The 27,496-nt window shown below is 33.2% G+C and overlaps 1 protein-coding gene across 1 annotated transcript in view; it reads right to left on the minus strand.

Moving 5' to 3' along the window:
* Positions 1-274: 274 nt before the first annotated feature.
* Positions 275-27,496, minus strand: part of Meox2 (mesenchyme homeobox 2) — a 57,702-nt gene continuing 30,480 nt past the window's right edge. The window contains exons 2-3 of the mRNA XM_042695814.1: positions 15,944-16,116; positions 275-1,641 (exon numbers count right to left, since the gene is read on the minus strand). Coding sequence (XP_042551748.1) covers positions 1,417-1,641; positions 15,944-16,116 — 398 coding nt within the window. The 3' untranslated portion in view covers positions 275-1,416. The remainder of the gene's footprint in view (positions 1,642-15,943; positions 16,117-27,496) is intronic.

The following is a 27,496-nucleotide window of genomic DNA, read 5'->3' on the forward strand; positions in this document are numbered from 1 at the left end:
GGCTGAAATCTGAGGTTTGCAGTTTGAAACCAGCCAGAAAGTCCGTGAGACTCTTATTTCCAATAAGTGATTAAATAAATTAATATACAAACAAACAAAAGCTGAAGGTGGAGCTGTGACTCAAGCAATATAGCTCAAGCCTTAAGCAATAGAAGCTCAAGGACAGTCGTTAGTTCCTGAGTTCAAACCCCAGGACCAGTACCCAAAATCAATAACTAAATTAACAGAATAACAGAAAAGAGATCAAAATTATTTACAAAGGTCATTTATTAAACTTCTTTTCAAAATACAATGATTGTTGCCGTGCACAAACATATCACATATGAACAGGAATGTATTTTTACTGAACTTAATTTGGAGATATTTGGAATCTTGTCATCTATTCACTTGAAACATTGGCCTCATTTTTCACTTTGTCTAATATCATTACCAATAAGGATAAAGTTTTCCTTGATAGTTAAATCACTTCCACAAGAGCTATCATTATTTATAGAAATAAAATCAAACAATGTCTGCCATACAAAGTTCCTTCTGCAAGGTAACTGCATTTCCTATGATCCTAATATTAAGTTTCAAGCTATAAGATAGGAAGAATTTAGGAGCAAGGTTAAGTTTTATAATGTAGTAGCAGCAGCAGTTGAGAGCATATGCAACATAAGGTTTGTTTTGTCTGTGGTACAAGAATATGCCCTATCAGACTCTAATGTGTCTTCTTCTACTTGGACATAGGTAAGCATGTGCTGGTCTCTGAATGACAGAGTGTATTAAAAATATAAGAAGCTGTTTCTGGTTGGCAATGTGGCTACCTATTTTCATTAGCTAATATGAATGCATTGCTAAAATTAGTGAAGACAGAAAAATGACTTAAGAGTAATATATACAGAGTTAAAAATACATTTGAAAAAAATCCACTTGGTGATTTCAGGCACTGTGGCTGTTCAGGATAAAATACTTCACGGTCTATACTTGATAGCTATTTAATTTTCAGTGCAAGCAAAAGCAAATATCTGCCCACTGTCATATACATGACCTTGTGCATTTGGAATGTTCAATGTTCAAAATTTTGTCTTTGGTATCTTCATTCTGGAAGCATCCTGAATTTAAAACAAAAAAAAAAAAAGAGGTCTTCTCAAATTTGCTCTGGGTAGCAACTTAATTTTCAGTGCAAGCAAAAGCCAACACACACCGTTGTCGCTGCCAGGCATGCAACCAAACAGATTTGGAATGTTGAAAGCAAGTTCACCTTCTTCACCTTCAATAAGAGGCACTTATTGTAAGACCCTCCACCAACCATGTAACACAGGTGGATGCGATGCCCGGGTTCAATAACCATCACTATCATAGTCATCTCTGTGTGTAAACGATGATGCCATCACGTTTTCTTCCTGAGAATGGAGCTGGTCCTCTCTGTGGATATCATAAGTGAGCATGCTCTGAGCTCTGGTCGCTATCGTGACTGTCTTCATTGGCTAGAGAGTCCCCTGTCTGCTGAAGGGTGGCCGCTCCGATTCCGGAAAGCTCAGACGGCAGAAGTGTGCCCTTTTTCACATTCACCAGTTCTTTTTCTCGGGCTGCAGCTCCTTGCTGCCCTCCCTTAACCCTCTTCCACTTCATTCGCCTATTCTGGAACCAGACTTTCACCTTAAAGAGGAAGGGGGATAGAAGAAAACAAAATGAGCAATTAAGATGGCATTCTGCTCTCCTTTAGACATCAAAAAATAAGAAAGTGAAAATGTTTTCATTGTATGCATCAACTGCTTTGTCAAATGACCACTCCTTTCAGCGACTATTTAAAGATAATAAATACATACTTAAGATAAACAATAATGATAATAATAATACATAGCTCCTCAGAGGCCTGTGAAAGGAAATGAAGTTAGAGCAAAAAAAAAAAATACTTCAGTATTGAATTTCATCAAGTTGCATGCAAAACTCTTTCATATTTTTAATATATGATGCAAAAATAGAGACGAGGAAGCACTCATCAAAGCTGCTGGGGGTAGCATTTAAGTTTATAAAGAGTTTCTATGTACTAGAAATCATATATTTGTCTTGGTTAAAGTTCTTACACCCTCTCAATTCTTCTTTGACTTGCCCATCAGTGTTGATTCCTGATCCAATTTACTAGATGCTCCCCAAGCTACAAGGAAGCTGCATTTGAAAGGCCATGTGTCAAGAAACTGGACCATGCTGATAGTCCACTTTTAGGAGCAAACCTCAATAAGTAAGTCAAACTATAACAGGCTCAGATGCCCTAAAATCACAATGATAAAGTCAAAAATTTTGCAAATTGACCCTTATAAATCAAGGACTGTTTAGTTCCTGTTGCTGTAAGACATTTTTATTTGACCATTTCAACTCCTACTGTCTGTTTTCTTTTCTTTTAGAATTAGTTATTTTCTGCTTACAACTGTCAGTCAAGAGGCAGAGACATGAAGGATTATGGTCCAACACCAGCTCAAGCAGTAAAGTCTGTGAGAATCCACCTCACAAAAACCAGGAAAAAGTCAGCTGAAGATATGGCTCAAGTACTAGAAAGGAAGGCAAGCAAGAACGGGCAGAGTTCAAATCCTGGTGCAAGCAAAAAAGAAAAAAAGAAAAGGAACTTTTATTTCTGAGAAATAGGTTCATAATAAATAATTGTCTACATTTATCAAATGCTGATATGGCATCATATACTATGTAATTCATATCAGCTCTAGAGGGAATTTTTTGTTTTTGGTTGGTTGGTGGTGGGGCTTAAACTCTGGGCCGGGATGCCACAGCTCAAATGGTTTTCTGGTGGTTAATTGGAGGTAAAAGTCTCACAGACTTTGCTGCTCAGGCTGGCTTTGAACCTCAATCCTCAGATCTCAACCTCCTGAGTAGCTAGGATTATAGGAGTGAGCCACCAGCCCCCATCTAGAGGGAAAATTAAAAAAAAATTATAATTGAATTTGGCTAATACATTTAATATGGCTCTTAGGCAGATATAAGTGTGTATATATACACATATATACACACACATGTACACATATATATGCACACAAAAATGTTAACAAGCAAACATTTACTAATATAATGATCATCTATTACAGTCAGAATTCTACTGGCATCATTGTATCTTGCTTAGGAAGAAATCTACATCAATGGGTCAAAGACCAGGCCAGTATAATGCACTAACATAGAAAAATCATTTTCCACTTTTGCACTCCAATGGAGTTCTACTTGATTTACATATTGGCCAACACTTTGAATTATCTGTGGTAGTTTTTAATATAATAACAATCCCCGCTATCTCATAAAAGTTTTCCTAAATCCATTTAAAAACAATTGACCCTTTCCCTTAATGAAATCTTTCCCCTTGCGTAAATCAAGTTTCCTGGAAGCTGAGGGTGTGCTCCGTTACATTCTTTTATCAGTTCTCTTAACCTTTGACAAAAACTGTGGCATCTTCATTGTTGCACTTCTAAAATAAGTCTGAATAGCTAATAGGGAAAATTCTTCTTTGTTTTTCTACATCAGAAACATGTATACTCTCCATTTTTACTTTAGAGACAATTCTAACTATATATACGTATTGTAAAAGACAAAGTAAGAAGAAATATGCTCAGTTTGTAAAGATATTCATATCATTGATTTTTGCATAACTTCAAATGCTTCACCCAAGTTTCTACAGGTTTCTCAAGTGCTTGTAAGAGAAATTATGAGGTTAAAACCTGTCATGTACTACGGCCTGTACTAGAAGTCATGAATAATATATTACATAGTTAATGTTTACATTATTATTTACTTTAAAAAAGACTCAATAGTTGTTTTTATTATATAGCTACATAGAGATATAAGCTAGTTTTATTATCTCTAATACAATTTTTCTGGATACTATTAACATCCCTTTTGTTTTATAGTGGAGAACATTGAGATGAACACTCATGATTCATCTGATTACACAGAACAACTTGGTAGTCCCTTCCAAAATGTAGTGTTTTTTGCTTCTATTGGACTCCTATTTTTAAAGCTTTCGGGATATAGAAATCAAAGCATATCAATCCTGTGACTTCTGTGCAATTTTTCTACACTTATTAAGTCTACATTTATTTCTTTGTTGAGGAGAAGATATGCAGTAAATTTACACTTATTTCTTTGTTGTGGAGAAAATGTGCAGTAAATCTTTAAAGCCATCATAAAATAAATATACAATTCTAAATATGAAAAATACGATATCAAATTTTTAAACGAAACCCAGTTTTGTATCTATACTTACTATGTGGAACTTCAAACTGATAACATATTTCATTTCTATTAAAATTTGCTATCTGAATATATGCAGAAATATAGAGATGCACAAATAAATATGTAACTACATTTAGATATATATATATACATATGTGTGGATGAAAGCAATTAATCATTATATAGTAGTTGTAATAATTTAGATTTTTTCTTCTTTTCTTTTTTTAGCTTTCACATTAACTTTCTTCTCAGAGTCAATTGTGTGAGTTATTAACAAACTCTCACATTGCCAACTATTGTAGGGCTAGTATTCCTTCTTACATGTAACAAAACCTCACACTCAACAATGAGTTCTGGGTTGTAAAAGAGTTTAAGGCTTTGTTACAAATGAAATAGACACACACACACAATTTCTACAGAATATTTTCTTTAATGGCTAATGTATGTATTTGATTCAGGAATATCATAAAATTACTAATAGACCAATAAAAACAACAGTTACATAATAGCTTCATCTTATAGAAAGAAGGATTCCCAAAAGTCAAGACTTTCAGTATTATTTGCAAACCTATAAAATATTGGGATAAACTGAAGTAAAAGGAGATATTTGGGGAAACATGTTTATTCACATCACAGTAGTAGCAAAATGCATAAAAGTAATCTAAATTTTAAATATTTCTTCTAGTATATTATAACTTGCTAAATATTTTTTCAATCATATTAAAACTTGCAAATAAAGTGTGTAGTTTGGTATCACCTCATTAGCCTAGCTTCATTGACTTAAATAAAAGTAATTGGCTTGGTTTTTTTAGAACAACATTTCATTGTGTAAAAGAAGTATTTTATTGATTTTAAAAAAAATTGCAAGTATATTTCATACAATAGTCTGTATTTATAAACAATGCTGAGTGGGTATAATCTGACTCTTCTTCTGTTACTTGGACTTATTTTTACAGTCTGACATCTAATATCCACTGATTCGTAGTGGATTAAATCAACAGGATGGGTTCCAGTGGGGAGTATAAATACAGTGCAGACCCTCCTCCTTGTTAGGGCATTCACAGTCAAGAGAAAGAGACTTGTAAATATGACATTTGTTATGAGCTGTATCTGATGGTTTGGGAATATTTTGAAATGTAGAAAGGCTAGCTTCATATTTTAAGGAATATTCCTAAGCAGTTTACTGTCGTAGTGATATTGCTAATAATCCCTATTAGAGACACTCACAATATCCGTAGATACACCATCAGGCTCCATTCTGACTCCCAGGGCCCTCTCACAGTGTTAGTTGTCACATGGTTAATACAGCAAATGATTTTTCCCCTCTTGGGAAGATCATCTTCTTGTTGTTCTTGGCATCCTTGTGTGTGTTGGGGTTTTTATCCTAGTAACCCAGGCTGGAACACTAGGTTCTAAGGAATTGGGTCAACAAATCTTTTGTATACAAATGAGATGTGGAATTGAAACATTTGAGCTTGGTAAATAATATATGAACTTCTGTTATTTTATTTGTGCTTCAAGTCAATTGTATCTACTGGTCTATAAGAATTGGTACGTTCTGGATAAGAGCTTATTATAAATTATAAATAATATCATATATTATATAGCTTATTATTATATGCTAAGAATCAGAATAAGGATAAAATGTTAATTTTTTTAGGAAATCACCAGATTGCAAACTAGTTCTGCAGAGTATTATTCAACAAAGTATTTTTCATAACAAAAGAATAGAAAAGTTTGATAGTAGCGAATATTTTAAAACCTAGTTTTAATTTTTCAAACATCTTAGAAATTTCCATTACTTTACCCCTAGTGAACAAAGTAAGGATTTAGTATTAAGATTGCTTAGATGATCAGGCTACTCTTCCAATAAACATGAAAACGTGAGTTCACATATTGAATACTTTTGCAAAAAGAGAAAAGGCAAAGGAAATTTTGGTAATTAAATTATATGGATGATATACAACAGAATATCTTTTCTTTTACAAAAAATTATTGTAAGGAAGAATTCTATTACCATTGGCTAAATATTAATTTCTATTTTACTTATTTGTTTGTTTACTGAGGATTGAATCCAGGACCTTGTATATACTAAAAACAGGCTATTTCAGTTGAGCTACATCCTACTGAACTTTAGCTCTTTATTTAATTTAGTCTTTCATATTACAATTTTGAAAATGTAAGCTTAAAATACGTTTTGTTGTAGAGTTTGCATTATAACACAGGAGAACAAACATTAAATGTAAATTTTGATTGTCATGCAATTTCCTTAGTTACTCAGAGGCATGTAAGTTGCAATAAATTTCCATGTATAATAATGCAATAACCCATATTTATATAATACTATAAATGTCTATCTTTCGAAGAAACAAATGAACATAAGCCTAAACATCTGGATGAAAACTAAAAACTTTAGTGACATATCCAGATGTCTCCAAACATCTGGAATTTGTAGACTTAATATTCCAAATGTTTCCATTTTTATCTGAGTATGTGAAATACTGTAGTCACTGTCTGAGAAATATTTATTCACATATTTAGATGTGAAAGTACCCAAAGAATAACTGTACAAATATGATTTTCAGATTCAATTAGTGCCTCCCCAGGGATTGTTTGCCCATGTCAATTATCTAGTACACCCGAAGTAATAGACCCAGCCTACATAAGTTATGCATATAGCCAACACTCCAACTGAAGAATTTGAACCATGTATGCTTGATGTCAAAATAAAACATGAAGACAACAATACCATTGAATTCTTGTTATCTGAATAGATGGATTTGTGTCTAATTAAAAGAAAAAATCATATTACTATTTAGAAGAAGCAGATTGAAGTCATTAATCAGCTGTCATTTCTGCATTAACATATTGAGGTTGGAAGGTGTCTGTGTAGATATTGCAGCATGTGGACATGAGGCGGTGGGTCATGCTAAATGTCCAGTATCTGTTTACAAGGCTAACTCTCACCTTTATTCTTTATCTTAGCACAATAATTATGACTTTGCAAAACTATTTCTTCCTCTACAATTTTCAGTTCTGGGCCTTCTTTTTCCCCCTCTATTTTTTTCTTACAAATCATGCCAATTACGATAGCCACAAAAATTTACTACTTCTCATATATTTGAAGAAACTGAATAAACATTAGCTACTGTCAGCCACTGGCAAATAATATTTAGAATAAGATATAAATCTTTATTAAAAACAACAAATAAAATTATCCATAAATAATTTTATATTTAAGGGTACTATTGCATGATAATGGTATATTGCTTCTTCCTTTTTCCAAAAATGAAGTCAAAGTAACCTTTCACATCATTAATACATTGTTAGAGTATCTATACATTTTAATTTAGTTTTTGATAAATGTAACACTAGGACAATATTATATGTAGTATATAGTATATAAATATGTAATATATAAGAATACTATAAATTATACAGTATATATAAATGTATTATATATTAATACAGTATATAGTACATAATTATATATTTTATATATAATATATTATATATTTATATACAATGTCCCATATTCTGTCATTTCTGATAAAATTAATTCAATGAACATACATTAAAAATTCAATATTCCTAATCTTATTTTCACATAAGTACAAAATACAGATATTTGCTTAAGCACATTATGAATAAATGACTTTTGTAAACTGAGTGAAAACATAAACCTAAATTAGCTGCTTTTCTTTGTTATTGTATTAGAAAAAGCAAGACTTGAACAAATGGACCTTTTGCTTTTGGAGCCACTACTTTGTACCTACATTATTCAAACTTCTGAGGCCAACTAGTATAAAAATTTGTTTTAACATAAAGCATACCCTTCAGAACAATGCTTAACAACAATTAGAAATATACCACTATCAATACATATTGTTTAGATTAATAGCATCTCATCAACTCATACATAAAATGGAATATAAATATTTCCTGCTTTGAAATTAAGAAACTCGTTAAGAGCAATGGGTGACAATGTTGTCAGACACCTTGGACCTATAATATTTTGTAGAATGGGATCTTCTTTGTACAACTACTTAAAGATATAATAATTAAAAATGTAAATAAGCAAAAAAAAAGAAATCAAGAAACTCATCATTCTTATAAATAAGGAGTCATAGACCATTGGTAATTTGCTATGATACTAGTTTTCTGTTTTGAATGTAAACGAGCCTTTAGTACCTTGGCCATTGTGCTTATTAGATTTAGAGAGTATTACCAGAGACCTAAGATTATTATGATAACATTAAAAAACAATTATTATTATTAAATAAATACACATTGATTCTTAAAATAGTCAATAATTCCAATGATTAGACAAAGGTGAAAAATTAGAAATATATATAAATGTATGTGCATGTCCATTATAAAAACAACTGACAGTGGGATTCTAAATTCTAGTCCATTATGAATTGAATATATCTCTGTTTCATGAGGAAACTTGGGAATACAGGAACCACTGACACAAAGTCTTTTATAGTCACATCTCTAAAGACTACCAGTTCTTTTAGGCCTGACTTTATTACTTTATAGCTGTCACAGAATATTTGCATATATGGATCTGAAAATCTATATGTATATGATAAAAAAATCTATATGACCATATAGATGATGCTAACAAAATGATCTCCAAGAAATGGACACAAAAGATTTTGCTTTGTTGTTGTTATTTGTAATGTACTATGCAATTTTTTGTTTCTTTTATATGCTTTTCCCCCTATGATATATCTCCTGTTGTCACTGTATTTGATTTTGGTAACTGGTATTATATATACGTCTATTTGAATGAGAGAAGGGAAGGGGAACAACAGAATGGTGAGACAAAAAACAAGGGGAAAACCAATGAGAAAGTTATATACAAAAGACAATATATTGGAAATGATCTGTACAACTTGACAGGGGAGTTGGAGGAAAGGGAAGCAGGAGAAAATGAGGGAAGGAGTAAAAAGTTTGACAATAATTGTACTTATTCAAGAAATGTACTTATTACCTTACATATCTAACTGTAACCCCTCTGTCCATCACCTTGACAATAAAAAAATAAATTTATACACAAAAGTTTCATGGCCTTTTCAAAATACCTATAAATTTCTAATTTAGTATCGTTTAAATAACATCTCAAAAAACCATATGTATGGGAGAGTAGGGTAAAAAATGGTGTGTTTCAAATTGTCTTTCACTGAGATAGTTCAGTTAGCTGAACACTATGATCTAAACAAATATTTTTATGTCTTTCCAAGTGACTTAAATACTGGTGTCATGAAATTAATGAATCTTTGCAAATCAGGGGTTAGACAGGTAGTCTTAACAATTTGGATAGACAATATGCTAAATAGCTAAGTGTATTCCTATAAATGTATAGAAATAATCCTGCTAAGAGGAGGAATTATATTAAACTTTAGAGCAAAAAATGAAGCACTATATATTTGGTACAAAAAAAATCTCATTTTTGGCATCCAAGAATGAATGACTATTTTGAAAAGACTTGGCTTTGTACACATGATGATTTATGAGTAACAAACAAGGTATAATGTCTCTCTGGTGTAGATGATCCAACTAGGTGGGATTTTCCATTTATCTTGGCAGAGAGGTACATGAATCTGTTTATTCCGGTAATTTTAACTATTTTACAAATCTGCAGCATTGTTCCTTTGATTAGCTTTGTGGTGAAAAAAGGTTTATAAATTAGAAGAGCCTGTTATTTCTTCTTTATTTGGCAACCTTCACTCTAGAAAAATATCCACTTTAGAAGACATTTCATCTGCTCACACAGCTGCCAGGGTGCTTCTTCCCACTGTGAGATACAAATGTTGTGGAAGCATTCTCCACATTCATCAGGATAGAGGAAAATAATAAAAAAAAATTTTGTTCAACTTAAAAATACCTTGTGATAGAAACTTATTAGGACTGAAAGGCTTTTCAATGTATTCTGAGTGACTCTGTCAAAGAATACTAGTTGTTGATCTTCAGTACATGAAAATACATTTATAAATTGGAATTTATATGTTGGAAGATTACTAAACTAATAACATCCATAGAACACTATAATATAATATAGTTCAAAGTTCAACTTTGTTTTGGAGTCTCCCTTTGTACTTAACATAAAATAATTTCTGGGCTGGGAAGGTGGCAGAGAGTTTGCCTTGCATGCATGAGGCCCTGGGTTCGATTCCTCAGCACCACATAAGCAGAAAAAAGTTGCAAGTGGTGCTATGGCTCAAGTGGTAGAGCACTAGCCTTGAGATAAAGAGCTGAGGGAGAGCACCCAGCCCAGAGTTCAGACCACACAACCAACCAAAAAATATTTCTTTAATGTTTCTTGAATGTTCTTTAGTGTTTTGTTAACAGGAAATTATTTTGCAAGTCTTTCTGTTTCTGTCTGTGTCTCTTTATTTCTGTTTCCTTCTCTCTCTCATATTTTGGCCAGATGAATTTGAAAAATACTTATAAAGGGAATTATAGACACATCTCAACATTCATTATGGAAAACAGCAACATTATGTAACTTCTTTGTGAGATTTAATGACTATTCTTCAAGTAGCAATAGGAAAATTCAAGTCCCAAATAATGTTTAAAGGTACAACGTATCATACATTTTTTCTAAAGATATACCTAATAATTATGAAAAATTTCCTATCAATATATCTATAGCCTATCCTAAAATGGGCAGCCCATATATTCCTCAGAAAATATAGGCATAGCTACAAATAGTATGCTGTTTATAGAATAAATAATTTATAGGTAAACACATTATATTTCTAGAGATAAGCACTAGATGATAAGGACCAGTTCTGATTTTAAAGTAAATTTGTATGTATATGGAATTTTTTTTAAAAATTTCTACTATACATCAAGAATATTTAATATTCATCATTCTTTGCTATATATGTATGCATTATGTCTGTGCATTTGTTCAGTTAAAGTCAAAAAACATATTCCAGACTTAGTGAATGTTATCAACGGAAGGAAAATATGGAATATAAATTTAGAGATATTTTGGTGCATATGTTTTGTTACTTGACTAAATCTTACAAATTTTTAAATATAGAAAACGAGCTTTACAATGTTGGTGCGGGGATGGGGGGGAAGGCGGGGAGGATTGGGTGGCGGGGGGAGGCTGGGAAGGGATGTGAAGGGTAAACAAAGGAGGAGGCTGCAATGCTTGATAAGAAATGTACGCATTAACTGCCCATGTAATTGTAACCCGTCTGTACAGTGTGTTCACAAAAAATAAAATAAAAAAAAAAACTAAAAAAAGAAAAAAAGAAAAGTATTACATAATTAAAATGTTCAGATGTACATCTATAGTTAGGACATTTTACATGCTGAAATCATATGAGGATTTTTAAAGGGTAAATGTAGTCAAGATATATATTACACAGATAAGCTTTATCATATTAGAGAAAAGTCAAAGTAATGGAATGATTATGTATTGGTCTGAGTGATTATTGTCCTCCAAATTTGTATGTTGAAAACCTAGCTCTCAAAGTATTGTATTAGGACTAATGTCTTTAGAAGGTGGTTAGACTGTGAGAGCTGTTCCCTCATTAATTACTCTTATGAAAGAGACTTTGGAGAGTTAGGTAACCCCTCTGGTCATATAATGCTATAATAAAATGATGGTTGGCTGTGAGGAAACAGCAACTCACCACCTACCAAATCTCTAGAGCCTTGAACTTGGACTTTCCATCAGCCAGAACTTCTCTTTTGTTTATTAGTCACTTAGTCTGAAGCAATTTGCTGTAGCAGCTCCAACATAAACAGATAAGCTGTATCCCATTTTACAAGGATGGATTTAAAGGAATCAGTTTACCTTCTATCTGAGGCCCAAACTTTGAGAAAATAAACTAAAATGATTTCACCTAATGAAGGGCTTGACTTTTTAGAGGACTATGCTAATGGTTCTTCAAGAATCGCAAAACTGATAGTTAAAGCATGGGACATTTTTTTCTGATAGATTCAGCAATAAAATTCCACCAGAAAAAAATAAAAATAAAGCCTTGAGATTCTTAATCTACTGGATCATCACAGAAGTTTAGAAATAAAATTATCACTTAGCATATTCTGAATATTCTCAATTCAGCCTTGTCTTGGTATTGAATACTTGTCATGTTTGTTAATAGTTGTTCAGCTTTTTCGTATTCTGTGACTTCTAGCATTTATTTGTCTAGCTTATTTTGAGAAGATTTTATTTCCAACACCTAGCCCAATAGCCTAGATCGATCGATCGATCGATCGATCGATCTATAGATAGATATCTTTATAACTAGATAGATATAGCTAGATAGGTATAGTGATATATAAACAAGTGAATTAATTCAACATGAATTTCATAGTAAATATTTATACATTGGAGAATAGCTGTGTCTTGAAGTTCATGCTAAAACTCTTCCAAATTCATTATACCATAAAAATCTGAGCAAAAGAAAGAGCAAACTCTTAGTTTTAATTCCATTCCCAAGAAGCTTGGCACTTCTGTATGAATACACAATTCCAAGTGACTAATGTCAGATTTTAATTCAGATAGTTTTAACAAAAATTTAGTTCTTTCTCATTAATTCATACATGTCGTCTAAAAATGTAGTTCTGACTAGAAACCAAGGTCTATGTGCATACATCATTATTGTCTTATCAAACTTTACTAAAATTTTACAGAATAAAAATCTTTACATTATCAAATTTTTATTTTTTTTGAAAATTCAATTATTTCCTCAAGATTTTGCTTGTTTTTTTTTTTCTCCTAAGGAGGCGGCTTTTGTATTATTTCAGAAGTAATTATCAATGGATTCCTGTATTAACACCCAGCTTGGTCAGATAATCTGAAACATGAAACTACATTGATAAATGCATGTAAGCAGGAGCTTGAAAAACAATTTGATTATGAGAATTTTCTGTCTCAGTGTTCTGAGCAATAGCTCTAGTAACCATTGCAAAGTTTCAGGTTATTACAAGAAAAAAATATAAGCAACAAAGACTGAGGCTCAATCTTGGAGCTCAAGCTTAGGCAACTTAGTCGGTGACCATCTGAGTACATGTCTACATGGATGGAGGAAAGGCTGACAAGTCCAGTTCAAAACTCTCACCCACAAAATTCCAAGCAAACAGAATGTTATTGTATAAAGTCACCCGTATTTGGGGTGCTATATTAGACAGCAAAAACAAAACCTTCAAAAAGATCAGTTTCTAAAATTGGGTATGCATGGATACATGCATATGTATTACAAAATGTTTTTAATCATAGTTCTTTTCCAACCAGGTCAAGTCATCTCAGAAGAAAGAATAGCCAAAATGACTTCAAACTTCTCAAAACATATGTATGGAATTGTTTTTTTTTAAAGAAATTATTTTCAAAGCTGAGTGTCAGTGGTTCACTTCTGTAATCCTAGCTACTTGAGAGGCTGAGATATCATGGTTCAAGGCCAGCTCAAGCAGGAAAGTCCATGAGACTTTTATCTCCAATTAACCTCTAGAAAGCCAGGAGTGGTATTGTGGTTCAGAGTGATAGAGCTTTAATCTTGAGTGAAAAATCTCAGGGATATCACCCAGGCCCTAAGTTCAAGCCCCACAAATGACAAAAAAAAAGAAAATTATTTTCACAAAAATTATGTGACATCATATTGTATATCCAAATAACAAAAAAATGACTATAAACGATCCCAAGATTAATAAGCACAAAATCTCAGCTCTGCTTTTGGCTGCACATATAGCACTGTATAGATGGAAAATAGACTGTAGTTTCTTATTTCCTTTATGTGTTCCATAAAACATGTCTGCATTTCCTGGAATTTGCCTTCTCTGTGTGCATGAATATATGGACTGTTCCCGAATACTTACTTTTCAGATCCCAGATGAAATATTAAGGTCAGCTAAGATGATGTTAAGCGAAATTAACCCCAAGATAGGGATACAAGTGATTTTTTTTCTTCCTTGCTATTGTTTCTAATGTATTTATGAGGTACCATGTGATTTTTTTATTGCTTTGTATGACCCTTCCCCATGGTATAACCTCTGATTTCATTGTATTTGATGTTGGTATAATTTGGGGAGGGGAAGGGAAAAAAACAAATGGTTTAACTGGGGATACAGATTGATCCATTGCAACAATGAGATGTACAAGACGCCATGTCGAAAAACGAACTTTACAATTGTGGGGAGGGGTGTAGATGAGGAGGTGGGAGGGATAGGATGGTGGGGGAAAAACAAAGGAGGAGCAACAATGCTGGATAGGAAATGTACTCATTGCCTTGCTCATGTAGCTGTAACCCCTCTGTACAGAATTTTCACAATAAAAAACTTATTAAAATATACAAATAAAATAGTTGTCTAATTTTGGGTCCTATTTTCCAATATGCTAAATGCCGAGAACTTATAGGAAGAACTTTGTGTGTCAAGATGAGGGGAAGGAAATTTTGTGCTCCATACTCAGGGACTAGTCATAACATTTAATAAAATGTAAACTGCCAATAAATAAAACCACATAAAAGTGTTCCTCTGTGTGTTTCCATTACTCAGAATAGCCTACCAAACCTGAAATCTGAACATTAACAGAAAATGATGATTTAAGTAATTGGAGAAAGTCTCATAAAGTATATACTCACTTGTCCACACCCTGTGGATATTTTCTGGTCCCAATTGGGATTTCTGGAAGAGGTATGTACAGTCAAAGAGGAAATGAACTCCAGCCCCAAGGGTGCCAGTCATATTTGCACTGTCCATAAAGTTGTTTACATTTTCCTTTCAGCAAATGTTTTTCTAAATTTTAGCGACTGTTAACCATCAGTAGACTAGTGTCTCCTAGGGCAAAGTGGAAACTTTGGAGTGGGCTGGCTATGTGTTCTGATGGAATACATCATTTGTCATTCAAAAAAGTCTAAGAAATGGACATATAAATTAAAATATTTTGTTCTAATTCACTGGGGTCCACAGATCATTAACAGTTGTAAGGTTTTGTTTAAGTACCAGAATTTTAAATTACTGGGACTCACACAATTGTAAAATCATTCTGGCAACAGAACAGCAGTATTTACCAATGACCTATGTCCCCTTGGCCTCCAACCACTACCTAGACTTCTTGTACCTAAGTTGTACCTAAGTTGCCATTTGCAAACCTTAGAGTGTGACTGGAAGGAAGCCAGATCATTTCCAGATAAAAACATTTAGAGGTCAGTGCATGAACTTGGAACCTTGTCTTACCTCCTATGTTTACCAAGGACACCACATGTTAAGGCCCAAGATGGCCAGATGGAGTCTGTGAGTGAGTGTTTGAATTCTGGAGTTGTAGAGATTTTATGTAAGCAAGTAATGATGCTGAGAGTGTTCTACCATTGAAATTAGAGGGTTATTGTGTTATTCCAGCGTAACAGACTCAATCCTGTGCAGTACTTGTGGCTACATTGGAGATTTTGAAAGGTAAATACAATAAATCCCTCATCATATGACCTCACTATATTAAAAATGATATTTTCAACCCAAAATACAGATGGACAGCATCACAGAATAAAGTGTTTCTTCTTAAATACAACAAATCTAAATATTTTCCTTAAAATATTATTATATTATCTTTGACATTTTTAAATGATTTTTCTTACCAGAGTGTTCTTTATGTAATAATGCATCCAGTTTGTGGTGGTTACAAACTAGGATCTAAATATTTCACAAGTGACAGAAGATTGTTGACTCAAACCAAGTAAAAAGATTACATAAGGAAAGGTTCTAACTTTACCTGTCTTTCAGTGAGATCTAAATTCACTGCTATCTCATATCGTCTCAGTCGGGTCAAATAATTATGATGGGCAAATTCTGCTTCAAGTTCTCTGATTTGCTCTTTGGTAAAAGCTGTCCTTTCCTTCCTTGGTTTGCTGTTGACTTCTGACTTGTAATTTCCTTCCTGGGAGTCTGAAACAAAAGAATAAAAGATTAAGTAAATTCATTCAAACATATGTAGTCACATCTTTCATAGGTACCTTGTGCCCTACCTTTCTGTGTACTTTGCTAGAACAGAAGACAAACAAAAGTAATAAGGTTGATTTCACTTGATAGGTGAAAATATAGTTTTATTTTATTAACTTCCCTCCAATAACTCACAGCCTGATTATGGAAGCATTTAATTTACTTCACACAAAATATAGACAAAATTGTTGGCTATTTATAACGTATTATTATAATAGTAAAACAAACCAAGCCTCAGTAGGAAATGATTATAGATAAGAAATGTTGCCTTAACACATGTTTTTAAGATATAAGCATGCTCAAACTCAAAAGAAGAAAAACAGCACACAGATCTGTTACCAATCAAATGTTTAATGACCAGTTATAAGAGTTGAATTGGATACGTGTATAAGTATCTGAATACTTATGTCTTCTTCTATTTAAGTAGGATCATATTTCTGATTTATTATGAAAAGTGATGGTTCACTGTAAATTTATGTAGAAAACTATAGAGAATATATTATTTAAATCAATAAAATATAAATAGCTTCAAAAGTTTTTTCATTATATATAAGTATAAAATGTTTTTTCATTATATATAAGTATATATAATTATATATTGTTAAAAAGTTGTATCTATATTATCTAATTTTATGATGACACTATAAAAAAGCCAATGACTTGAAGCACATGAATCTAACTTTTCTTTTTGGAAATCAATACATAATTGACATATAGTGTTTTTTCTTATGATAAAACTTAAGGGAGATGTTTATCATTCTGATGCCTTTGGGACATAGACTAAAAGATTAGGCTTAATACACTAAGCAGAGCATGTATCTATAATGGAAAGATATCAGCATACATCAAGTATCCCAGTTCTGGTAACTCATGTCTCATTTATCCTTAGTAAAATACCAACCCAAACAAGATTTTTTTTAAAAATCATAGTGTTCATCACACTACTTATAATTTCTAATGTTTTTGTCATTAAATGAGCTATGATACTATCATCAGATGGAAAACACAAAGTCTTCCATGAGCCCAGTGATAGAATTATATAGGAAAATGAGCAAAGATACAGTGATATTTTCATTGCACTTCTGAAATTTTTCTTAGTATCAATTAGTTGTACAAGAAAGTTACATTTTGTGAATGCAATACCCATATGTAAATACCATGCTATTTTGAGGACACACACACACACACACACACTCACACACACACTCACCTTCCTCCCTCCTCCTCCTCATTTTTCAAAACAGTCTCAACAGCCTTCATTGTTCCATTTAAACTCATGTATTGGGACCACATTCACCCTTTTTTTAACTCTCTCTCTGTTCCCTCTCCTCCCCCACTAATTTCCAAATACCAGATGGACATGTTTCACCTTCCTGGACATTCATTTCTGATAAAGTTCATGTTATTTGCAGAAGAGATATCACTGTAGTATTTCATACATACAAATACTGCACTTTAATTGGGCTGGCCACTGTACTTTCATGTATTTGTGCTAATGCCAGTCCCATATGCTTTATTATTCAACAGCTTCTGTAAGTTTGGTTTGTCCATCTCTTCTTTTTTTTTTTGGCTGGTCCTGGGGCTTGAATTCAGGGCCTGGCACTATCCCTGGGCTTCTTTTGTTCAAAGCTAGCACTCTACTGCTTGAGCCACAGCACCATTTCCAGATTTTTCTGTTTATGTGGTACTGAGGAATCAAACCGAGGGCTTCATGCATGTTAAGCAAGCACTCTAGCAATAAGTCACATTCCCAGCCCTGGTTTGTTCATCTCTATTCATGATGCAATGTACTTTGGCATTGGTCATTATCTAGCATTATCTTTTGTTTTTCCCCATACTTCTAAACCCTCACGTATTTCTACAATAACACGATCGATAAATATAATATAGGATGGATTAAAAATGGTTTTATCTATGCTTGTTGTTTTATCTAGTGGTACTGAAGTACACTGAGCAGCACAAAAACTGATGTGTGTGTGTGTATGTGTGTGTGTGAAGTCTAACTAAAGTGTCCACTAGACAGGGTACTTTAATGTAAACAGATTTATTTTTATTCTTACCAGCATATATGTTGACCACATGTAAAGATTTTTAGGATTATCATCAGCAGTAGCAATAGCTTACATCAACATCTGAGCATGTTACAAATCTTTTGCCTCTCGTAGACCAAGGAGGTTTCAATGGCTTGCACACTGGCCCTGTCTAAAACTCATCATCATTCACAATCTGGGCTTGTCACTTATTTTCATGCTGACTGGCCTCCTATCTTAGCAAGTCAAAGGGGATTTTATCCAATGTAAAATCTCTTTTGTGATAAGGCACACACATGTTGGTTTTACCCCATAGAGAACCACTGAGAGTAGATGAGTTATAAAACAAATCAGCTGTGACCACACAGGTAGGCATATTTTACACAACTCCAACCTCCTTGGCTCATAATAGAAACTGACCCACAGTTCATCACACACTTGTATAGCCACATTATTTGCCAACATCCACACCATTGAAGTATTGAGTTATTCTGGCATTGTTGAACAAAACTTCAAAATAAATGCTTTAAAACAAATTTTCAAGCTGGGCTTCATTTTAATTTGAGTATTAGATATCAAGCCCATTTCTTTCTTTTTGATCTGTCTCTACATTGAAAGTAATTTTAAGATTCACAGTTGGTTCCAGGCATAATATTACATGTCTGTAATCCTAGCTACTCAGGATCAATCACAGCTCAATGCCAGAAAAGTCCTTGAGACTCATCTCCAATTAACTACCAAAAAAGCCAGAAGTAAAGGTGTGGGTTAAGTGGAAGAGCCAGTCTTGAATGAAAAAATTAAGAGTCAGTGACCAAGCCTCTAGGCTGAACCCTACACACACACACACACACACACACACACACACACACACACACACACACACACACACTTATTTCCATGGATTGTTCTAGAAAATCACAAACTATATCATGGCACAGAATATTCTGATAATAAGTCTCTCTCAGAAGTATTTATTTTTCCATGTGAATCAAAGGAACTTATTTGTCACTTTGGAGCTACTCTGTCTAAAATCAGTGGTTAATTAGTCCTTAGATGTAGACAAGTCTTTTCCCTTCAGTCAAACAATTCTGGAAACCAATGACAAAGACAGCACATTTTTCTTATGAACAATTCAATTTGAATGATTCATGGTTCACACAGTCTCTTATGTAAGCATGAATGAACAAATTCACATTGAGAAAAGCCTATTAACTTTATTTAATAGTTTTTGTTTCTCTGAAGCCAATCTCTTCTCACTTTTGCAATATTCAACAATACTTTGTAAGTACACACACACACACACACAAACACACACATACACACACACACACATACACACACACACACACACACACACACACACACACACACACAAGATCTACATGCACAACCCTTCTAACCAGAAGTCTACAACAGCGTATTTATATATTCACTATTTGGATTTAAACAAAGTCTGGCCATAACTCAGCACTTATATCCAAAAATCATTTACTGAATGCCTGAACTCCTAACCAAAATTGCTCCAAGTGAAATCCAGTGCCTAAAATGAAGCAAGCTATATACACTTACATTTACAATTGCCAAAGGAATTATTAAGTTTCAGTAAATACAAAGAAGAGTAGGCTTGTCCTTTTTGGCATCAGCATGGAAAAGGACTATCAATGGAATTGAGATAGAACTGATACCCATTAATTCAATGGAATTTTATTATGATATATGTGACTCTTATAGCTTTCAACAACATTGTACCCACTCCATTGGAATGCAGTATGTATGTATGTAAGTATGTATGTATATATATATATATAAATATATATATATGTGTGTGTGTGTGTGTGGGTATATATATGTATATATATGCTTTGCTACAGTGTTTTTAAGTTTATCACTTGTGAACCAAGAAGTTTCACTCTATTGGAATGCAGTTTTGGACTGTTTTCTGAGTTTTTTTAATATTATTGCTTTTTATACAGTATTTTCCTAAAGTTTTTCACTGTGGACCAAGTAGTCTCTGCTCTTTTCACCTGATGAGCTATTCCTTGGTAGAAAATGGGTAGGAGATTGGGACAAGGCTTTTGGCACATTTCACATCTGCTTCCATCTGTTTCCCAGCTGTTTCAGCTGAAGCAAAGCTCCCTCTGTCTTCTCCAACCTCCCATTATCCTTTGCCAAATGGTAGGTGTTGAGGGGGATTTTTGGAAACTGTCTTTCTTTCTTTCCTACAACCACAAACAAAATGTCACCATCTGTACAGGATATTCCCATGTAACATATTACAATTGTTGATTTTTTTTTCCATCTCAGATACTCTAATGTGCCTGTGAGTGTACTCTTATACTCTCTCTACACATTGAGGAAATGGTGACTTAGGTATTCAGGTATCCTTGGCAGTCCCAGATCCTTAACCTTTTGATCTCTAGGCTGAGGCTAATGGAAGAAGTCTGCGGTACTTCCTGTGGAGGATAAAAATGACCCTCTGAGAATCATTTCTGTCTAGTGTTTAGAACTTCTCCACATGTGACTTTTTATTTCCCCCAGTGTGCAAGAGGATGTCAAAAGATAATAATGGTTTATTGAAAGCGAGTGAGGTGAGGGCTTGGTCTGTTCACTTGTGCCGTAGCATTCCTCCAACAAAGGAGAAATAAAGCACAATGGAGCCTATTTTTAGCTACTCTGGGTAAACTTAACTTGTTTAAGTGAGGAACATAGCTTACTTATGTCTATAAAATATTAAAGATAAAATGGAATGTCTCTATAACTTGGTCTAAAAATGAATTCTTGGTCTTCATTCTGAAGGAAAATTAAAATACTGGGGCTTAGCATATTTCAGTCCTTTATAATTTCTTATATCAATAAACTTTCATCATAAGTTATTTACATTCAGAGATTTCTACTCTTTGGTCACAAAGCTGCACATGGCTGTAAGTGTAGGAAGCTATAATAATCTGAATATAAGCATGCATATTGTGGGTAAAAGAAAATTTATAAAACAAACCTACCAATGCCAGTGATTTGTACATTTAAACAGGAAATTGCTTTCCTTATAGGAATTTATCCAAATTGATATTTCAGCTCCTTTCTGTGTGGGTATTTCTGCCTCTCCATTAAAAATAAATAAAAACATTTTTTTCTTGAGGCTTTTTAAATTCTCTTGCCAATCCACTGCCAATATGGAAACCACAGCCTCAGTGGTTACTATTACAGATGAATGTGAATATTACTGTTTCCTGTGGAGCTGTAAACTAGGATTGAGAACAGTTATACTAGATGTACTATACTGCATTAACAAACTCAGGTTATTTCTTGTAGTTCTGACTTCAAAGAAAGTACAGCTCTGATACTAGTTTCTCTTATAAAAGCAAACCTAGGTTTACATATCACAAAAGATCATCTCCACAGCTTTGTCAAATATATTGCCATAATATTATTTGTTTTCTAAAGGGGGAATTATATCTATACCTATCCCAGTGATTATCTGTTGATAGAGAGCACTATTTCAGTTCATGGCCTCCCTTCTTAGAAGGTCCTTGATTATTTGTGAAATTGTCTAGTATTTCCCTCAGGAAAAAAAAGAAAGAGTCCATCAGGATGCTGTTGGCTTACACCTGTAATCCTAGCTACTCAGGAGGTTGAGATCTAAGCCAGCCCAGGCAGAAAAGTCACATGAGACTCTTATCTCCAATTAAACCACCAGAAAACTGGAAGTGACATTGTGGCTTGCTCAGGAACAGAAACCAGGCCCCAAGTTCAAGCCTCATGACTAAAAAGAAAAAAAAATGAACATTTTTTGTAGGATCTCATTAAACTTCATAGTCTTTAATTACATTCTTACCATAATCTACAACTATAGGAATATTTTCTTTCCTTTACTAGAATTTGAATAGTTAATGCTAATACCCATCAGATTGTTCAGACTTTGAAAATGAATACAAGTAATGCCACCATGTTCACTTTGATGTTCATATAATCAAACATATTAGACAATGTCATGAAGAGGGTTCAAATCTTTGCACATGCACCCACATTAATCCATAGCCAGTTCTTTGTCAGCAAATATGTGGGATTGATGAATATTGGGAAGATGGGGAGGGAAAAACAAATATATATTTTTCAAGCAAGAAAATTGGCAGTTGCCACAAGAATTGTGACACTTTTAATTTATAGCTACCAGTGTAAAAGAACGGAACTCTTTCATAACATAAGGCAATGAAGTGCCAGCAAATTCTGCACCAGTTCTTCTAGTAGTTTGGTAAATCTTTTGACCCAATAACAGGAGAACTTCCATAGAGATTTCTTTCTCATTATAGACACAGTTCTATGTCTTTTCAGGGTAGGAGGGCTTACAATTATGCCATCATTCTGAGTTCTTTTTTCTAGCAAGTCATCATAGTGACTAGTATATATTTGTAGTTGTAGAATTTAAATGACTGAGTTTGTGCCCACTTATTTCTATTTCTACTTCGCTTCTCCAGACTGTAGAAAATTTAAGACTAGAATCTCATCCTTATCCATTTTTGTCACTAGTGCTACATACAAAGTGAAACTCTTCTATTCTTTTCAAGAAGTGGACATGGGTTATGATTGCAGAGATTACTCTTGGAGACCATATTATTAGAATTTAAATAAACTTCAGGTTCAAATTAAGGAAAAAATCACTCAATATTTCTCTATAGTAATACATGTCTTATATTAAGTTATATTCCATCTCTCTAATATCATTAATGGTAGGTAGGGAAAAGAATATCACATCTATTTTATATCCATAATGTTAAACTTAAGCATATTTTATAGAAAAATATCAATGAGGGTCACTGTTACAAAATGTATATCCTAATAGATTAAATGACATACCAAGTAAAGAAAAAGGATATACACAGTCAGACTCCTAAACATCAGCATCTTTGAAATTTGGACTTAAATAATTCCTGTCACATTCTATACAATGACATAAACACATCCAAGGTAAAGGTGACATTGGGCAGGCAACATCTTTAGTTTCTACTCACCATATATTTGTAACATTCCCTAAGCCTACTGAAAAAGTTACAGAATTTTCATTCAATAGAAATCCCCAAACTTAGCCAGAAAAAATGCAAGATTTCAGTTCAATATCAATAAATGTTCTATATGAAAGAAAACATAGCTAAATACTCAAACAGAAACCTGATTATGATGCCAAATTTATAAAAGATAAAAACATAATCGCTACTACATATTTGTTATCCAGCTGCTACCATTTTCATCTTTGTCTTTCACATGAGGTAAGAGGAGATTTTCTCGGGGTTGTGAATACTAACTCAGCTGTAAACTACAGCCCTTACTCGTTGTGGTTAAGGCATTAGTAGTTAAATATTATAGATTGGATGGAATCAGGAGTTAGAAAATCTTTTTTAATATAAGAAACTTTTTTCCATAAGGTGAAAGTTAACTTAAATGAGTAGAATTTGCACGATAACTGTATTCTGCTTTACACTGACAAATGGATGAGCCCTCCATAGGATCTGGGGCAAGTATATAAATGAAATGGAAAGATAAATTGTGATATTACACTGAACCTGATGAGGTGACATTTTTAGAAGACCCAGTGGGATTGATGTATGAATTACTTTTTCCCTAAAAGTTTTATCAGAAATGTTGAAGAAACTTATCCACAACCAATATGCACAATAAATGGGGTTGTTCATGCATATGTGTGTGTTCTGAGTCTGTATTTCTTGTTTATTTAAACACCTGGCAAATGGATGTATAGATTTAGAAAAACAAAACTCATCATCTACCTAGATGTTAGAGTACGTGAAATGTTTAAATAACTCTTTAACTCACTTTTCAAAACTAATAATAAATCAAACACTTACTAATATTATATTCTTACTTTTTTCATTAGACATGCTATCTATTTGTAACTTTCCTCATAAGAATGATTTATAAATCTGTCACTTTAGCTTTTTAACCACTAAGCTAACCATACTGAAAAATAAATGGTTAATGATAATGGTTAATGATTTATAAATAGCATCAATGTCTGAGAAAAAAAGACAAATTATCAAAAGTAATGAATAATATGTAAAAGTAATAAGCTAAAACTAATTTTTAAACCCCAAACAGCCTAGGGTTTTGCCTGTGAAGTAAGGGCAGTTTGTTTGCTGCTGCTAGAGTTACATTCTCAGTAGAAGAACTAGTTTCTTATTGCCCTTGGACTGGAAAGATGGAGAATATAGTCTCAAGGTGACACGGCTGCATAGTAATCTGTGATTTGGTTTATGAATGGATTTTTGCCTAATTATGATAAGTAAAAATATTTACAGAATATTTTAAATACATGCCACAAATAAAATTCTATTCACTCTGACTAAATAACACTGATTTCTAAAAATAATTAGGGTCTAAGGTCCATTGGAAGAGAATTTTCTTTTTTTCTTTTTTTTTGGGGGGGGGCCCGGTTGTGGGGTCTGAACTCTGAGCCTGGGCACTGTTCCTCAGCTCTTCAGCTCAAGGCTAGCGCTCTACCACTTGAGCCAAAGCACCATTTCCAGCTTTTTTTCTTTTTGCTTATGTGGTGCTGAGGAATCGAACCCAAGGCCTCATACATGCAAGGCAAGCGCTCTACCACTGAGTCACCTTCCTAGCCCCTGGAAGAGAATTTTCTTAGCCTGTGCAAGGTCACTGTTTTGATTCTCAGTACTGCAAAATGAAGTAGAGTTGCATTCAATTTTAATTTGTCTATTTAAGCCTAAGTAGACTTGAATTTAAAACATATAGATCATTAAAATATATAAAATGAAAAATACTCTAAGATTAAAATAAGCAGATGTGAGATTTATACTATTCCAATAAGTCTGTTGTGAATATTTTTGGTAAATTAATATAAAGATGAGTTTTAAAGGTACTAATCTTTCACAAACATATAAATGATAGCACTCTAATCCTCCTTATTATTACTAGTTCCTAACAAATATCTGAAGACATTTTATTTGGACCAATTTTAAATTTAAAATCCAAATAGAGTGATAAACTGATATGCAAAGCTGATTTGTAACTATTTAAAGTACCTCATAAAGAATGTACAGAATTTAGTGGAAGCAGAACGGTAATGATACAGAGCAGAAGATGACAAATAAAAGACATATACGAATTGTATAGTGATATATACAAATATTTTTCTGGAAGATAAAGAAGTTGAAGTCTGATAGGCTGTTGGACAAAAGGTAGGTATGAAAGATGGCAGATTTTAGAAATAAGTTGTCTGTGGAGAGTTATTTAAAGAGAATAGTTTTATAGAATTCTGAAGCTCTAAAATAAAGTCTCATTTAAAATTTTATTATATTATATTATTTTATATAAAGCTACATGACTATATCTACAATAAATAAATATATTTACATATTATATTATATAATTTTTGTATTATAATACATCATACCACCATGTACCCATTGCTTTATGGTGAAAATTTGGTGTCTGATATTTGTATATGTATGTGTTATTGTCTAATGTTCTTATAAATAAACAGAATAATGGGGTATAGCACCTAGTTTCAATTAGCTTAAAAGGAAGTTCAGAATAAAAGCTATTTAATAATAATACAAAATAATTGTAAATGTTTGTACTGAAGGTACTAGCAAAGCAGTTATTTGTTTAAAAAAGTTTATATAATTGAAGACAAGAATAGTAACAGTGACAAAGCCTGTAATCCTAGCTTCTTGGGACTAGAGATGAGGGGACTGTAGTTCCAGATCATCTCAGATATTGAAAGAATAAATAGCTGAGAATCTATCTCAAACAATTACTGGTTGCAGTATCATGTGCTAGTTATCCCAGTTATGGGGGAAGCACAATGACTGGGACATTGGTGCATGCCTGTGCTCCCCAAAGACACTGAGACACATAATTTGGAGAATCACATCCCTGCAGGTAAGGTGAGACCCTACCTGAAAAATAACCAATATGAAATGTGACCAGAGGCATGGCTCAAGTTGCAGAGTGTCTGTGTAGCAAGTGTGAGGCCCTGGTAGGTATTCTTAACCTAAACTTTTGCTAGAGCACCTTCTGGGAAATGCCTAAAATAATATCACTGTAACTATTTCATGGGAAACAGTTATAAAAGGACACAGAATTGCATATGTAATAGATTAACTATCTACTTATGAAACCATCCATTAATACCAATATTTTATTGATTATATTATGTTTTACTTTTGTTGGTCATGGGCCTGAACTGTGGGCCTGGGAGCTGTTCCTCAGCTTTTCATCTCAAGGTAGCACTCTACCACTTGAGCCACAGCACCACTTCTGGCTTTTTCTGCTTATGTGGTGCTATGGAATCAAACCCAGGGCCTCATGCATGCAAGGCAAGCACTCTACCACTAAGCCATCTTCCCAGCTCTGATTCTATTATGTTTTAAAATTGTTAATTATATTGCTAGTGATTGCTAGCACGTTTTTTCCAAAGTCTCAAATCAATAATACAATCAAGATACAAATGTAAGAATTTGAATGCAGTTATTTTCAATGCATTCATAATAGTTTAGAAACTAACATCAATTTTATACTCAATGAATTTTACAAGGATAAAATTTTCATTGAAGTAGGAAGTAATAAGAAAAATCAGACCTAAATTTATATCACATTAAACATGAAATATATATATATATACATATTTTTAATCTCCACTAAGACAGGTAGAGGAAACTAAGGCAATCCATCTCAATGTTCTCTTCTTTCTGTGTCTTGGTGTCTCTGTGACTCTGATTGGAAATGGGCTCTTACAGACTTTTCTGTTTGCACTGGCTTCAAACCTCAATACTCAGGATCTCAGCCTCTAGAGTAGATTGGATTATAGACATGATCTGGCTAAATATCTGGCTAAATTTAAATATTTTATATGCCATAGATAACAGTCTATTATGTTTGGAGTGTTTAAAGGGTTTGTTAAGGTTAGATATTAGATACCTATACATCATCACACTTATACTGTCAGCCACAAAGGATTATGTCATTCAGTCTTAGAATATAATTTCCTAACATACACAGCTTATCATATGTCAATCTTACAATAGTTTTCAAATATTGGGAAAATGTTCTTGATAGTAACTGAATGTTATACATTTATTCACACCATTTACATGTTTAAAAAGAAAGAATAGATTGTGGATAATTGCACTGAAATGAGGTTTTGTTGAAAACTAGGGCTGTGGTAGAACCTTTGTGGCTCATTGCTAACTGTGAGGCCTTCTGTGCTTACTCATTCTAGTGAAATTCAGAATTCCCTTCCTCAGAATCCACACATAGTGTGGAAA

This window comes from Dipodomys spectabilis, unplaced genomic scaffold, assembly GCF_019054845.1.
Source record: "Dipodomys spectabilis isolate Male_0828 unplaced genomic scaffold, ASM1905484v1 ptg000190l, whole genome shotgun sequence".
NCBI classification, from domain to species: Eukaryota; Metazoa; Chordata; class Mammalia; order Rodentia; family Heteromyidae; genus Dipodomys; species Dipodomys spectabilis.